This window comes from Podarcis pityusensis (genome assembly GCF_964106645.2).
Source record: "Podarcis pityusensis genome assembly, chromosome: 1".
Lineage (NCBI taxonomy): Eukaryota > Metazoa > Chordata > Lepidosauria > Squamata > Lacertidae > Podarcis > Podarcis pityusensis.
Genome location: NC_138028.1, coordinates 52,199,573 through 52,214,534, shown reverse-complemented (window position 1 = coordinate 52,214,534; position 14,962 = coordinate 52,199,573). Strand labels below are relative to the sequence as shown.

The 14,962-nt window shown below is 45.0% G+C and overlaps 1 protein-coding gene across 2 annotated transcripts in view; it reads left to right on the top strand.

Annotated features, from left to right (window-relative positions):
• The window catches only part of LOC308475294 (transmembrane protein 263-like), a 331,410-nt gene that overhangs the window by 4,843 nt on the left and 311,605 nt on the right, over nt 1-14,962 (top strand). For both annotated transcript variants that reach the window (XM_081002360.1, XM_081002359.1), the window contains exon 2: nt 3,448-3,538. In XM_081002360.1, the coding sequence (XP_080858486.1) occupies nt 3,469-3,538 (70 nt within the window). In that variant the 5' untranslated portion in view covers nt 3,448-3,468. The remainder of the gene's footprint in view (nt 1-3,447; nt 3,539-14,962) is intronic.

Below are 14,962 nucleotides of genomic sequence, written 5' to 3'. Positions count from 1 at the left end.
AGTGTTCAAATTCCCTCTGGGCTAAAACCTAGCAACAAAGTTCTCATTAGAAAACCTGGTTTTGTAAAATTAAGAACAAAACATCCATCAAGAGATTTGTAAACTCATTTGAGTACCAAAAACAAAAGAACAAAAAAAACCTCTGCTAAGTGTGTAACGAATGACTTTCAGTCATCTCTGTGGAATATGAACTTGATTTTAGGCCAAGATGCAAATGTGTGTTTAGTTAGGACTCATCATTCTCAATTTGAAACTGCAGATTCTGCTTAATTAGGCATCCTTTCTGAGCAAGCTGAAAGCCCTCAATTTTGATAGAGGTATATGTTCACATATGCACACATTTTTCCTTGTTCACACACTTCAAAATACCATGAACATTTGTTATGGGGATGTTTGTAACTTTTTTCCTCACTTAAAAGTACACACCTATAATACTCCATCTCAAAGAACAGACTGGATCTTTTCATACATTTCCATCCATTCTGTCCACATTTACCTTCTGCTCTGTACTTTCTCGGGACAGGTTCATGCTTTAAAGTGCTTTGTCCAAGAGCTTTCTTTTTGCCCCGGTGCTTTCTCCATGAAAACCCGCTATTTAACACTGAATCGGAACAAATGACAATTTGGGTTTCTATGGATTGCCATTTGCTCTGATTCAGTGGTAAAAAGTAGATTTTTTTGTGGGGAAAGCGGCAGGGGGGGAAAGTGCTTGGACATGGTGCTTTAAAGCACAGATCTGTGCCTAGAAAAGCATCACAAAAGGAAGTCTGAATGAGAGACCTTAGTTATGCCACATCAATCACACACACACACCTTTTTTGTGGCTCTGTGACACTTGCTGCTTAATCAGAATACTTGCCCATAATTGCAAATTATGTATGTATGTTTGCTTTGAAAACAAAGGTCATAAGTTTTTACAGCAATACTTTCGCCAATATTGATGTTGGTGAGGAGCCTTGTTCTTACTAAGCAAATCACTTTGTTAATGGCCCTTTGCATGCGACTTAAAGAAAGAAAAAGCTGAGGAGATAATTTTGTCTGTTTCCCCTTCTGCTTAAGGATCCCTTTCTTCTGTAGCGATCACTCGTAGCCGAGTAAGATTGTCTTCCATGAACATGGTCTTAACAGTGAGTCCGTAAGTGACTGTAGAAGCCAATTCTGGATCCACATGTCCTTCCACAGTGGGGACATACGGTAGATTACCAGGCAGAGTTGATCACGGTGAGGGTTTGCTAAATGTGCCTTCCTCTTAGCATGTTTTTCCCTTTCATCCTGAGTTTGAGCATCTTCAAAGTCCACGACACCTTTGGTAAAGGTTGTTCTCCAATTGGAGTGCTCACAGGCCAGTGTTTCCCAATTGTCAGTGTTTATACTACTTTTTAAAAAAAGATTTGCATTGAGAGCATCTTTAAACCTCTTTTGTTGACCACCAGCATTACGCTTTTCATTTTTAAGTTTGGAATAGAATAGTTGCTTTGGAAGAAGATAATCAGGCATCTGAATGACATGACCTGTCCAACAAAGTTGATGTTGAAGAATCATTGCTTCAACACTGGTGATCTTTGCTTCTTCCAGTACACTGGCATTAGTTCGCCTGTCTTCCCAAGTGATATGTAAACTTTTTTTTTTTTTTGAGACACCGTTGATGGAATCTTCCGAGGAGTTGGAGATGGTGTTTATAAGTGGTCCGTGTTTCACAAGCATACAGTAAAGTTGGTAGTACAGTAGCTTTGTAAACAATCATTTGGTTTCCCGGTGAATGTCCTGGTCCTCAAACACTTTGCACTTCATTCTGGAGAAACTGCACTCACAGAGCTCAGGTGATGCTGGATTTCGGCATCAATGTCGGCCCTTGTGGAAATACAACTGCCCAGGTAGAACGGATTGATCCCAGTGCAAATGCCACCACCACCTCCCATCCTGTTCTGCAGGTTCCCCTAGTCTTCCAGAACAGATTTTCAGGGGCTGCAGGGGGTTGCACCAAGAACAAGGAATTAGCAAAATCCTCTCCTCTCCACTTGCATTAGTGAAGACATCAAAAGCTGCAACTTCAAGTAAACAATTTGAAGTAAGTTGTGTATATTTGAAGTCCTTGTTGTTCCAACTTTGTGTAAACTGGGAGGGTAAACACCAAAATTCCTGATTCAAGTATGCAGTTGAAAATGGATGCAGCTGATGGTTTCACAGAATCATAAAATTGTAGAGTTGGAAGCGACCATGAGGGTTATTTCAGGTATCTCACTTCAGTGTCTTGAGAATCATTAGGAAAATATGATGAACTCCTCTTTGTTTGCTTTGGAATTGCTTTGGAAATTACACGCTAACCTTTGGCAGGAGGAGGAACACCTCTGCTTTGGCGAGGCTCATTTGACAACAACAAGAAGAAACTGAGCCTTTAGTATTATCAGCCCAGTATTGTGAGATCCTCTGCCAATAGAGATTCAGAAGGCCCATTCTATGCCAACTTTTAAATGCCTGCTGAAAACTTTTCTATTCTACCTGGGCAGACAATTAGGAATACATCCTTCCACAATGGTTAATTGATGTCTGATTTTAACTTTTTTATGTAATTTTTTATTGTTTGGTTTTATGTTCTATTGTTGCAAACTGCTTTGATTTTTTAAAAATGAATTGCATTCAGTTACACTGATCCAGAGCTTTCACAGCCTCTTCTGCTTGAGTAGAACTGTGTGTCATCAGCAATACTGGTGACACCTTGCTTCAAAGCTCCTAATGACCACCCACTCCCAATAATTTCATATAGTTGTTAAATATCATTGGGGGGGAGATAGACCCTACAGAACCCCATAGCACAAGTGTCAGGGACCTGAGGAACACCTACCTAAGTGCTGCTTTCTGGACACAACCCTGAAGATATGAACAGAACCACCATAATACAGTGCCTCTGATTCCCATCCCACTAAGTTGGTCCAGAAAAATGCCATGGTTAATGGTTTTAAAAGCAAAATATATAGGCAATAACCACACACTGAAGGGTTGAAACTGAGACTAGCGTAGTTCACTTTTCAGCCAAAGTTGAAATAGTGAATCCATTTTGACAGAAGATAGTTTAAAAGTCATCTTGTCATCCTGTGCCCCAGATATGAGGAGGAAGGCAAGATATTCTCAGGTTTTTATGGAGCGTAATTATTTTTCCTAAAGAGGTGATGAGAACAAGTTTAATCACTCTGGGAGAAAGGAAAGTTACCAGCATTGATATCCTACTATATCCGAATCTGAAATGGTTCACACACCATTTTTTATAGATTAGCTGTAGGTCTCCACAAATCTAGTTGCCAGGGCTGCTCTGTGACCCCTGCTCTGGCCAAGACAACTACAAGGACATCCTTTCACAAAGTTCCGGGATCCTCTGTAGGCTCTTCCAGACATCCTTTTAGTTACATATGTCTCTTTGTGGTTTGCAATGAAGCTTCTTCTATCTTACAGGGGCCTAGTTCAGAAGCACAGATGGTGGAAAGCAACGCAGAGGCAGCTGCTGAAGAACCACCTCCTTATTTGCAGGAAGAACCTCCTCAAGGTAGAGTGCTTAGACTGCCACCGTGAATTTCTTATAACTTTTCAAAGGGAAACAGGCCATAAGTTTCAAGGTCCATTCTTGTGATCCAAGGGAGTAGTATGTGATGTAGAATGCTTCATGCCATGATAGCACTGTTAATAATCCTAACTGAGTCCTTTGACTTCTCAAATACGTATAAAACAGGATTGTAAACCAAACTCCGTTGGCATTCATTAACAATATAGTTCTAGTTTGACCTAAGCTACTTATTGGGTGATGGCATCTTCCCCCTTTCCACAAAGTTGCATTATCTGTAACGTTAAGCAAGTGATTCCTTTCTGATTGGATTGACTTCTGTTGGTGAAAGTGCCCCAAGTGAGAGGTTTGGAGGGTGGCAATACAAGAACAGGTCTTTTGGATGGTGGGTCCCTGTTGGTGGAAAGCTCTCCACAGAGAGGCTCGCCTGATGCCATCATTACATGTCTTTAGGTGCCAGGCAAAAACATTTCTCTTTACCCAGGCCTATGGCCATTAAATAATCTGTGCCAGACATAGGCAAACTCCGGCCCTCCAGATGTTTGGGACTACAATTCCCATCATCCCTAAGCACTGGTCCTGTTAGCTAGGGATGATGGGAATTGTAGTCCCAAACATATGGAGGGCCGGAGTTTGCCTATGCCTGATCTATGCCCTGTTAAAGCTGCGGCGGTGCTGGTGGGGCTGTTACTATGATTATTTTTTTATTATGCTGCCTATTATTATGCTTTATATTATGTGTTTATTGTTGTGCTCCATAAAGTGTGTTCTTAATGTTGTACACCACCCTGGGATCTTTTGATAAAGGGTGGTATAGAAATTGAATAAGTAGTAAAAATAATAACTGTGAAGGTAGGCCTGTCATCTCACTCCTAAGGGCATGTATGGGACTTTTAGCATGGCTGAGCCAAAGCCCATTCTGATTCCCTAAGAAACCCAGCTCCCTCTCCTCTTCCCAGTCTGTTGCATGATCCCAGGAGATCATAGGATCCTGCAATTAATTTTCATCACCCCCACCTTCATAGGTGCTCAAAATCACAATGGTGACAGAATGCTAAAAGTGTGGGGTTCCCCTCTCCCCCGTATGTTTAAGTGGTAAGTGAAGATTCCCACGACATTATGGATAGAATTGAATCAAGTGGTTGCAGTTATTCTGGATTAATTAAACTGTAGTGACAGAAAGGGAAGGTGATTTGAATTAAGGACAAGTGCTTATTTAAATGGTCATCCAAGAGTTGGACTTGAGTCACTTCTTTATTTTAAATCTGCCGTTTTTATTTTATTTTATTTCTGCTGTGGAAAAGACCTCTTAATAGCAACTACATTTCAAATCCAGAGCTTTCAGACTCTATTCTACCAGCCCTCTTGGAAAGCTAGTTAAGCAGCCTGAAATGAGATTGAGAAAGGGTGTCAGCGGGAGGTTCACAAATGCCAATCTTAATTAAAAACCTGGTTTCCAGTTAAATGACCCAGATTACGATGAGTATGAATCTCTTTCTCTCTGTTGCATGAATGTTTCTTTAAGTAAACTTGACTACTGTTTTCTTTGGAAGAAGGTCCTCATATTCAAAGGACAGAAGATGCTAATTGGACCTTTTATATCTACATTCACGGGGACATGCAAAACTGCTTTCTGGTTCATCTAGTCCAGGGGCAGCTGAAGTGGTACTATCCATATGTTTTTGGACTACAATTCCCAGCAGCCCCAGCCAGAATGACCAATGGTCAGGTATGGTGGGAATTCTAATCCACAGTATCTGGATGTCAGGGACTGGCTGGATGATGAAAAATGGTGGGAGACTCCAGCCAGAGAACCCCCTAGGGAAGCCACAGAAGAGGAAGGCTCAGAGCAAGGGGAGGAGTGGTAGGACATAGTCAGAGGATGAAGGGGGGTGGAACAGAATGGTTGGATGCTGAACAAGCAGCTGGCTTGAGTGAGAGAGGAGAAGAAGAGACAGAAAACACTGCACACATAAGACAGGCAGCTGAGGAAGAGGGAGCCTGCTGGTATTCACCATAGGTTTTTCTGTTGGTATTCTGTTTCCTTGAATAAAGAATCAACCTTACTGCTCGTCTCTGTGTCTCTGTGATGACCTGTGGCTGAACCAGCCCTAACACTGTAGGATGCTTGTTACCCCTGATGTAGCCTATTGCTCCTAACCCATTTGGCAGCATCATGTGCTGTACCACTGATTCCTCTCCAGCTTTTTCTATCTCATCCATTACTTTTTTGGGGGACAGGCGTGGGAATACTATTAAATTTTTAGAGAAAGCTTTTAGAGAAAGCCAGGTTGCTTTATTCATGCTTTACGGGGGAAACTGGTCTCTGTCGTGTTGGATTATGATTGCAATATAACATTTTTACCTTGGGCTTTTAATTGGTTGTCTTAAAGGAAATGAACATATCTAATGCAAACTGTATAGTGATACCATATATATATATATATATATATATATATATATATATGGTATAGAGATGGTTATACTTGGTACAATACAATTTTTAACATGCTTTTTAACAGAAGGCCGCAGAGCATTTTGCAGATATGAATAATGCAAAGCTTCCATATAAGATAACGTAAATTTTGTTAATTAAAAAACGCATGAGAGTCGTCACAATGAACATTATTGATTCAGTAGTGTCTTAGGATGTGTATAATTTGGGATTCAATGATAAAAGTGATCATGCTGCTCAGTTAAGTGGGTGGTGGGGGCATCAAAAAGTCCTGATGATGTTAAATTAGTTTTGCTTTCATTTCTATGACCCGAGCGAAGGCAAGGCATCATTTAAACTACCTTAGATTCCTTAAAGGTCTGTGAGTGAGAAAGGAGGGTTGGGAAGAGTGTCTTGAAATGTGTTCCTTATTTTGTTTAATTTTCAGCCTGATGAAGAGCTGTAGATTACTCAAAATCTTGTTCATAACTTTGTGATGTCTTAGTTGATCCATTACTAGGACTTTTAGGGTATTTTTTGTCTTCTTCCTAATTTCAGCCTGATTACCTGTAATACGCAGTTTACTGAGAAAGTGCCACTGAGTCCAGTGGGATTTGTTCCCAAGTAAATGTGCATATAGGGACGCGGGTGGCGCTGTGGGTTAAATCACTGAGCCTAGGACTTGCTGATCAGAAGGTCAGCGGTTTGAATCCCCGCGACGGGGTGAGCTCCCGTTGTTCAGTCCCTGCTTCTGCCAACCTAGCAGTTTGAAAGCACGTCAAAGTGCAAGTAGATAAATAGGTACTGCTCCGGCGGGAAGGTAAACGGCGTTTCCGTGCGCTGCTCTGGTTTGCCAGAAGCAGCTTAGTCATGCTGGCCACATGACCCGGAAGCTGTCTTCAGACAAACGGCGGCTCCCTTGGCCAATAAAGCGAGATGAGCGCCACAACCCCAGAGTCGGTCACGACTGTACCTAATGGTCAGGGGTCCCTTTACCTTTACCTTTTTAAATGTGCATATAATGCTTGCTCTGGGGCTCTGTCAACCAGTATCACCCATAAGTTCCACCCACACCACAGACTTGCTTCTGCAATGCTTTCCCTACATACCCTACAGAAATGCAAGCTGAACCTTCTCTTCTTCCATCTTTCACTCACTGATTCATCAAAGTAATTGAAATACTTAACACTAGAAAGCTTTGGTCAGCTTTCCCCCTGTTGTTGTTTTTTCTCCAGCAGGAAGCTGGTGCTAGAATTAACATTCCCCGTGGAAGTACATCTTTGGCTTGACTGTCTACAACTGACCCACACCCACCATTGTGGAAAAATGCAAGAAATTTAGAGAGATGCAATAAATTAGTTGAATAGCTCAGTTGGTTAGAGCGTGGTGCTGATAATGCCAAGGTTGCAGGTTCGATCCCCGTAAGGGACAGCTGCATATTCCTGCATTGTAGAGGGTTGGACTAGATGATCTGCAGGGTCCCTTCCAACTCTGATTCTAATGCACCAAAGCCAGAAGGATGCATGCCATAGTCCTAGCTATATATGTTTATATAGCATCTGTGCCAGGATGAAATGGGGCCGGTCGGACTGTGCATATTGTTGGAGCAGAGCGGCGGGGGGCTGCCCTGTTTATTTCCAGCACACAGCAGTAAGACTTACGATAGATCTTCTAGGCTGTGACACCAAAGCCATTAAAACAAAGTGGCCCGCAATGAGAATAGATTGCTGAAGTTCTTTTAATAGAAAAATGCCATTATGCACTATCTCTTTTGTGCCTTCCCTTTTTATTGCTGCTTGCTCCTCTTAACAGCCCTTTCCCTTGTAAAAATCAGAAGCTTTTGAAAGAAAGAAAGAAAAAAGCACATAAATAATAAAATACAGTAAATTGTATTGTTCCGACTGTGCTGTGCTTTGGTTTCCTGGGCTGTACGAATTCGACTGCTGTGTCTGCTCACCTTCCCCTAATGAGAGCACCAGGGACCTCGGGCTCCCTCTGGAGGCCTCGCTCTTCTGGTTTGTTCCAATATTTCGTGAAATTGCATCATGACGATGGCAGCTTTTCAGGCTGCAAAGCACGTGCCTGCTGCTTCTGGAGGGAGAGGAATTGGACGTGTATGACACATTCTCTGCAGTAAAATGAAAGGTTTTGCCCTACAGGGGTTACCTTTCTGTTTCAAAGCAATAAGACTGCAGTCTGCTCCTCTGCGCACGGAGGCCTTGAACTCCATTTAGATTTTCCTCTGTGTCTTTATGGTGTCATCACTCATCAGAATAGAGCTGCCCGGTCGTACAGCACCTTTCCCTATGCACATGAAGGCCATTACTTTAATGAGCTCATCATTGGTAGTGAATAGCTTGAAGACCGTTCCCAACTAAAGCTAATCTGGGGAAAGTTTATCTGAGGCCAAAAGGGTCTTGGAACTTTGCATTCTGATGTGCTCCTGATAGCCTTTCCAAGAGGGCTCCCAGCAGGGCAGGTGAATTGCACAAGGAAGAAATTTTCTTGTGGAACAGCAGTGAGATCTGTGTCTAAATCAGAAACCAGGAATAATTTTGCTTCCCTGCCCACCTCCAGCCCACTTATTTTTCCTCCCATCATCATCATCATCATCATCATCATCATCCTGCTAAGAGTTAATATTCTAGCACCCTACATGGCCTTGATTTTAATCCCCCTTGAATCATATTGTGATAGGTGACCCTTATAGGCTGTCTGTTAGCTCATGGTGACAAATGACTCTATTACCTGCTGTCTTAACACACAGCACCCGTTGATTCTGAACACATCATGGAGAATGGAGAAAGAAAACCTCATCAAGGAGAGCAAGGGGACTGAAATGAGGTCAGCCCCGATGGCAGGACATTTCAACAGATTAGGTCTGCAAAGGCAAGGCACAAGCTCAAAGGCAAGGCACAAGCGCACTCTTTGAACACCCTGTTTAAAGTAGGCCATTTTAGACATTTCTGCAGAGCCACATGGGGGTGCTACTTGCCTGATAATGTAGCAGCTGCTGACTTGCCAGCCAAGCCCACCGCTTCCTATACTAATCCCTTTGTTGGAACATTATTACAGACTGAGGCTTATAGGGACGCTGTGTTACTAGAAGCTTTGCATTATCTCAGCCACATCCACGACAATGAGGAAAATGGTGTTTAGTCTTCCTAGTTTTTGCCTCAGCGTGTCTTTTACCCTTTCCAATCTCTGCTTTTCCATTGTTGCTCTTTAAAATATTGTACCAAAACTCTGTTTGGTTGTTCATGTAGTGTGTTAATTTTACTGTGATTGTCCAGGTTCTTGCAAACCAATCTGTCACTATCGGGTTTTGTTTTTTGGAACAATTGTGGGGGGTTTTTATTACGTTATGGAGCAATTAACAACATGACAACATGCAGCCATGACAAAAGCTTTGCTTTGTTGTACATTTTTCTTTCAGTGTTCTTTATCCTTTACTTTGTACAAGCTATCATTATTTATTTTTGTATTGGACAATGTTTTAGTTATCATGAAATTGGACTCCTGTGAAAGTACTATATATGGGAAAACTGCAGCCAAACAAAAGGTAGGGGATTACACATCATCTGTAGAGTATGCCTTACTCCAAATGAACAATAGGCACATGTTAGCATCAGCACCATCTTGAAAGAGCAGCAGCCCCGTGGATAATTTCTGCTTTAAAAATCCTGTCTCCGCAGCCTCTTTCTCGCTTTGCTTACTTTCTAACTCCGTGGGTGGAATTCAGTGTCACACCAATGTGATGCAAACATTTCTGCTAGCAAGATGGTGCAGTCTCAACTCTCCTCCCCCTTGCATGCTGTTCTGTGGATTCCCCCGACCCTCTGGAGTGGATTTGGGGGGGGGGTGCCCATTGCTCTCGAAGGAGCCCTTGTGCTGACTTTCACTCGTGTACTGAGTTAGTAGAATCCGATCCCATGTTTCTGAAAATAAAGCCATGAAGTGGGGCCATAGGTTAAAATGGATGCTAGCTGGACAGTGGAAGGTGTTGTTTGCTTGCTCCACCCTCTGCCTTCACATCCACTGTGGGAAAGAAACTGTGCCCCTGTATCTTCTTCCCACGTACGGAGAAAAGCACTTGGGGGGGCACTTTTCGGGGAAACAATTTATTAAATATTGCCAAGGGGGTGGTGTCTTCCCAGCAGCCCTTAGATCACAAGGCGCCTCTATTGCAGGGAAACTGAACTTACTGCAACACTTTTCTTGGAGACGGTTCCTTATGAAAATAGTGGCTGCTCTTATCCAATGTACTGTGCATTGTGTCTCAGGACATGGCGCCTCATGCATTTCACAGCTTGTTTACACAAGCAGAGAGGTAATAGTGGTTAAACACTGACAGATGATCACTCTGTACCTTTGCTTGTGCAGGAAAGGAATCCATGGGTATGTTGTTAGCTTTTTTCCTATTCAGGCAAGTGCTCTTCTGCACAGTAGCTACTGATAATAAGGCTTCCTAAAAAGTAGGTTAAGTGTTAGATACTGGAAAGCAAGAAGGAAAGGTAAGTGTGTGATAACCTAAATTCGTGAGTAACTATTAGTCTCCTCCCCCTTGGCTTTATTCCTTGCCTACATATCTTCTTCCTGTTGAGAGAGCTAATGTTAACCATTATATATGGGTTTGCTGTTGCCAGTTTGTCTGATTGGATCATGCTAACTGGATTAGGCTAACTGGCATCTTATAAATCAAGTTATTTCATTATCTGTCTTGGGAGAGAGCCTGTTCATAAGATCTGAGCTGCTATATCCCATGTTCACAAACGCTTGAAGGGGCAATATAGCTGAATAACATTTCCCCCCAGCTTGCTGGAAACTCATCGCACTCATTAGAAAAATCCACAGGGAGTTCTTAGTAATATATATATATATTGACCTCATGATATTGTTCTTCAGGAAAGAAAAGAGTTTATGTACCGTAGTCTGTAAATCTGGCTTTAAGTGAAATGTCTTACATGCCACGCACTAAGTATTGTGGAGGGTAAGGCAACAGCATGGCGCTAGACTGAAAAGGAAGGACCCAAGGACCCAATCTCTCTTCAGATACAGTGGTGCCCCGCAAGACGAATGCCTCGAAAAACGCGCAAGACGAAAGGGTTTTTCGGTTTTTGCGTCGCTTCGCAAGACGATTTTCCCTATGGGCTTGCTTCGCAAGACGAAACTTCTTGCGAGTTTTTTCTCCTTTTTCTCAAAGTGACCGCAAAGGCGAGCTCCGGTCGCGCGGCCAAGGGAAGTCCTGCTGTGGGTCGTCCAAAGTCAGCCCGAGCACGCCACTCACCTAAAAGGCATGGAGAGACGGAGGGAGCGCGCGAGGATCCCGGTGCAGAGGAGGCTCCTGCAGCAAAATAAAGGCAGTCGGCAGCCGGAGGGCTCCAGGACCTGGAGCTGCGGCGGGGCCGTCGATGGCGTTGCCGGAGACTCCTCCCTCTGGGCCTTGCTCTCTCCGCCTTCGCCGCCGCTTGCCCTGCCTGCGATCGGCCGGGCTCATCGCTCCGCTCTGCAGAGCGCTGCGCAAAGGCGCGGCAGGACAGGTGTCCGGGGACGCTTTGGCTGAGCACGCCCCGGGATCGGAGGTGCGGGGTGCTTGCTGCAGATCTTACCTTCCGGGGTCGCTGGGATGGCGGCGGTCGGGGCTTGTGTTATGTAAGCGCGTCAGGAGGGACTGCTTAAGAGGCCGGATGAGGCTTATGCAATGGCCAGATGCTCCCTAGGGGTCGAGGCTTGCAGTTGCGGGAACGAGTTTATACCTGTAGCCGCTAAGCCGCTAATAGCCGTGCTTCGCAAGATGAAAAAACTGCAAGACGAAGAGACTCGCGGAACGGATTAATTTCGTCTTGCGAGGCACCACTGTAACAGTTCCAGACTCTGACTGTAGATGATGAATCAATTGTTTGCTCAATGGATGACGACTTCAGACTTTCTGTGCATGTTTGTAGGTCAGGGGACAATTTCTGTTCTCAGTTGTGCCTTTGAAATTCCAGTGGACTCAAAGGATGGGTTTGTATGAGAGAGTGTGAGAGATGGGCAGGGCCTCATTTTTTCATTTATTTAATAAAATGTATATACAATATTGTTGACAGGGCTCTTTTTTCTAGAAAAAGAGGTGCCGAAACTCAACCTTTTTAAGGGGGAAGCACCCACCCAAAGTGGTTGAGCTCCCCCCCTCCCCCGTTCACTCGCTCGACCCAACGCCGCAGGGAAAATATAAAAATTGAGTGCTGTGCAGGGGGACGGCACCACAACTCTAAAGACCTGCCGGAACGTGCCAGTGAGGTGCTGGAATGCAACAAAGAGGTGCTGGAACTCAGTTCCTGTGAGATCCGGCTCAAAAAAAGCCCTGTTGCTTGATGGCAGAAAACCTCATAGTGTTTACAAGAAGACTAAAAGAATAGGATTTATTAGTTGAAACAATTAAACATTCAAAAAAATGTCTTTTTTTATATATAATTTTTATTAAATTTTCTGTTTCACAATTTTAAGTACTCATTTTTACATCCTTAAGATATCAATGACTTTGCTTCTTCTCTTTCCATGGTTCATTTTGCATATCATAAACCCCTGCATATTTTACGAAAAACTATACCATTCAGTATTCCATTATTGTATCCATCAAAACTTATTTACACTGTTGAATTTATCTTAATGCTGCCAACGTTTGCAGCTGCACACAGTTATTTCCCATATATTCAATAAACGTTTTCCAGTCTTCTCTAACCGCACGTTCTTCTTGTTCTCTTATTCTAACATATAGAATAACATACTGTATAGAACATACAACATTCAAAAGATTTAAACCAGCAGTAAACAAATACAGTGGTACCTCGGGTTACATACGCTTCAGGTTACATACGCTTCAGGTTACAGACTCCGCTAACCCAGAAATAGTACCTTGGGTTAAGAACTTTGCTTCAGGATGAGAACAGAAATTGTGCGGCGGCAGCGCGTCAGCAGCAGGAGGCCCCATTAGCTAAAGTGGTGCTTCAGGTTAAGAACAGTTTCAGGTTAAGAACGGACCTCCAGAACGAATTAAGTATTTAACCAGAGGTACCACTGTAACACATTGGCATTCTGAATATCTGGATAGGTTTGCCTAAACAGAAATGTTTTTAGCAGGTGCCAAAAAGAGTACATGGAAGGTGCCTGCCTGGTGACAATAGGTAGGGACTTCTAAAGTGCAGGGGCTGCCACACTAAAAGATAGATTCCCTACAAATGCAGAATGGATATTATGTGTCAGAGTTGCTTCCAGATCCTAGCTCACAGAGGATCACGCTAGCCAGCGATCATTAAATAAAAGTCTTTATTGAGTTACAGTTTCCATTCTCAAGCTGCTGCGTGCAACCCTACGTCTAATGGTTAGATCGGCGAAGCTCCATCTGAGTCTCCGCCCCTTGTACACCAACTTAATATCCTAGCCTTGCTCCACCTTTTCCGCCTGACTGTTCTTCTCTGGGTCCCTCTGCCCCCCGGGGTCTCTTCCTTCCGGGATTCCTCTGACGCTGACGCTGACCCCCCTGACTCTTCTCCCTCCTTTCGGCGGGCTTTAGGACCTGGCTCCCTTTCCGGGCTGCCTACTGCGCCACCTTCCTGTGCATTTGAACTTGTCGCGCGCGCCCAACCTTCCACCTTCCGTCTGACCGTTTCTTCGCTCCCCGATGGAGGTGTGGCCACTCCTGACTCGTGCCCTCCCCCCTGTTGTGAGCTGCCAGCGCTTGATCCCTGGCGCCCTTCCTCTTCCCTGCTCTCTGGCGGTGACGCTGGTCCCGATTTCCAACTGCTCCCCTCTGAGTCCCCTCTGGCTCTATCTTCCTGGGGTGTCCCCCTAGGCTCCCCCCTTGCCCTGGCCACTGGTGCTCCTTTCTGTGAATCTTCTGATTCACTGGAAAGACTCGGAGATCTCGGGTCGTCGTCATCACTCATCTTTTCTTCTGCCTCCTCCCCCTCGCTCTCTGTTTCCTCCCTTGCCCTTGCCTCTGCTCCTGAACCCCTGACATCCATCCCCCCCTCGAAGCCCCCTCTTCCCCCCTCCCCTCCTTCCGGTGCGGGATCTGGGTGCTGCTGTGTCAGGGGGACAAATGTCGGATACAGTTCGCTTCCCGTGTCGGGCCGCCATCCGAAGTCTTCCGGTTCTTCCTCCCTGCTCTCGTTGACGACGGTCACCTCCGCTTCCATCTCTGTGCCGCCGTGCTCGAAACCCGGGTCGTCCCCGAAAACGTCCATGTCCGTCTCTCCCTCGTTGCCTTCTGGAGACGTTGCTCGTCCTGGACCCTCCAGCCACCTTCTGCGGAACTGCTCCTCTGGTCGATCATCCCACCAATACGAGGGTTCTGAAGCAGATCCCGAGGGTGACCCCTCCGGGGAACGGGCGTCTCGTGTCGGTTCCTCGTCCGAGTCGAACCCCCGGAACGTGCTGGCTGAAAGCGTGGGCGTGAAAAGCCAGTCGTCGAAAAGGTCTGCTGGCATTGGCCTATGTGGGAAGAGGGCATGAAACTCTTCTTTGAGCAGAGGTTCGTCTAAAGCGTAGCCCGGCACCCAGCTGTTGGCACTGGCCGGGGTGCCCTCCTTGGCGAGAAGGTATTCTACCCCCTCTTCCCCCCATCTGGAGTCCAAAATCTCCGTGACTTCGTTGATGCGCTCCTCCTGTGCCACTCCCCCTTGCCCGGTTCTCTCTCGGAGCGGACCCGGTGCCGTTCCTGGTTCCTGAAACCTGTGAGGTGCCTTGTAGGGAGTGAGCACCGATCTGTGGAACACCGGATGCATTCTGGAACCCTCCGGAAGAGCCAGCCTGAAAGCCACCGGGTTGACCTGTTCTTCGACTTGGTAGGGCCCCAGTTGTTTATGCCCTAGTTTCTTCTTCGCCAACGACCTGGCCGGCACTGCGTGGGCTGCTAACCAGACCCAGTCTCCCACATGGATCTCTTCGCCAACCCTTCTGTGTTTGTCCGCTTGTACCTTGTATGCGTGTTT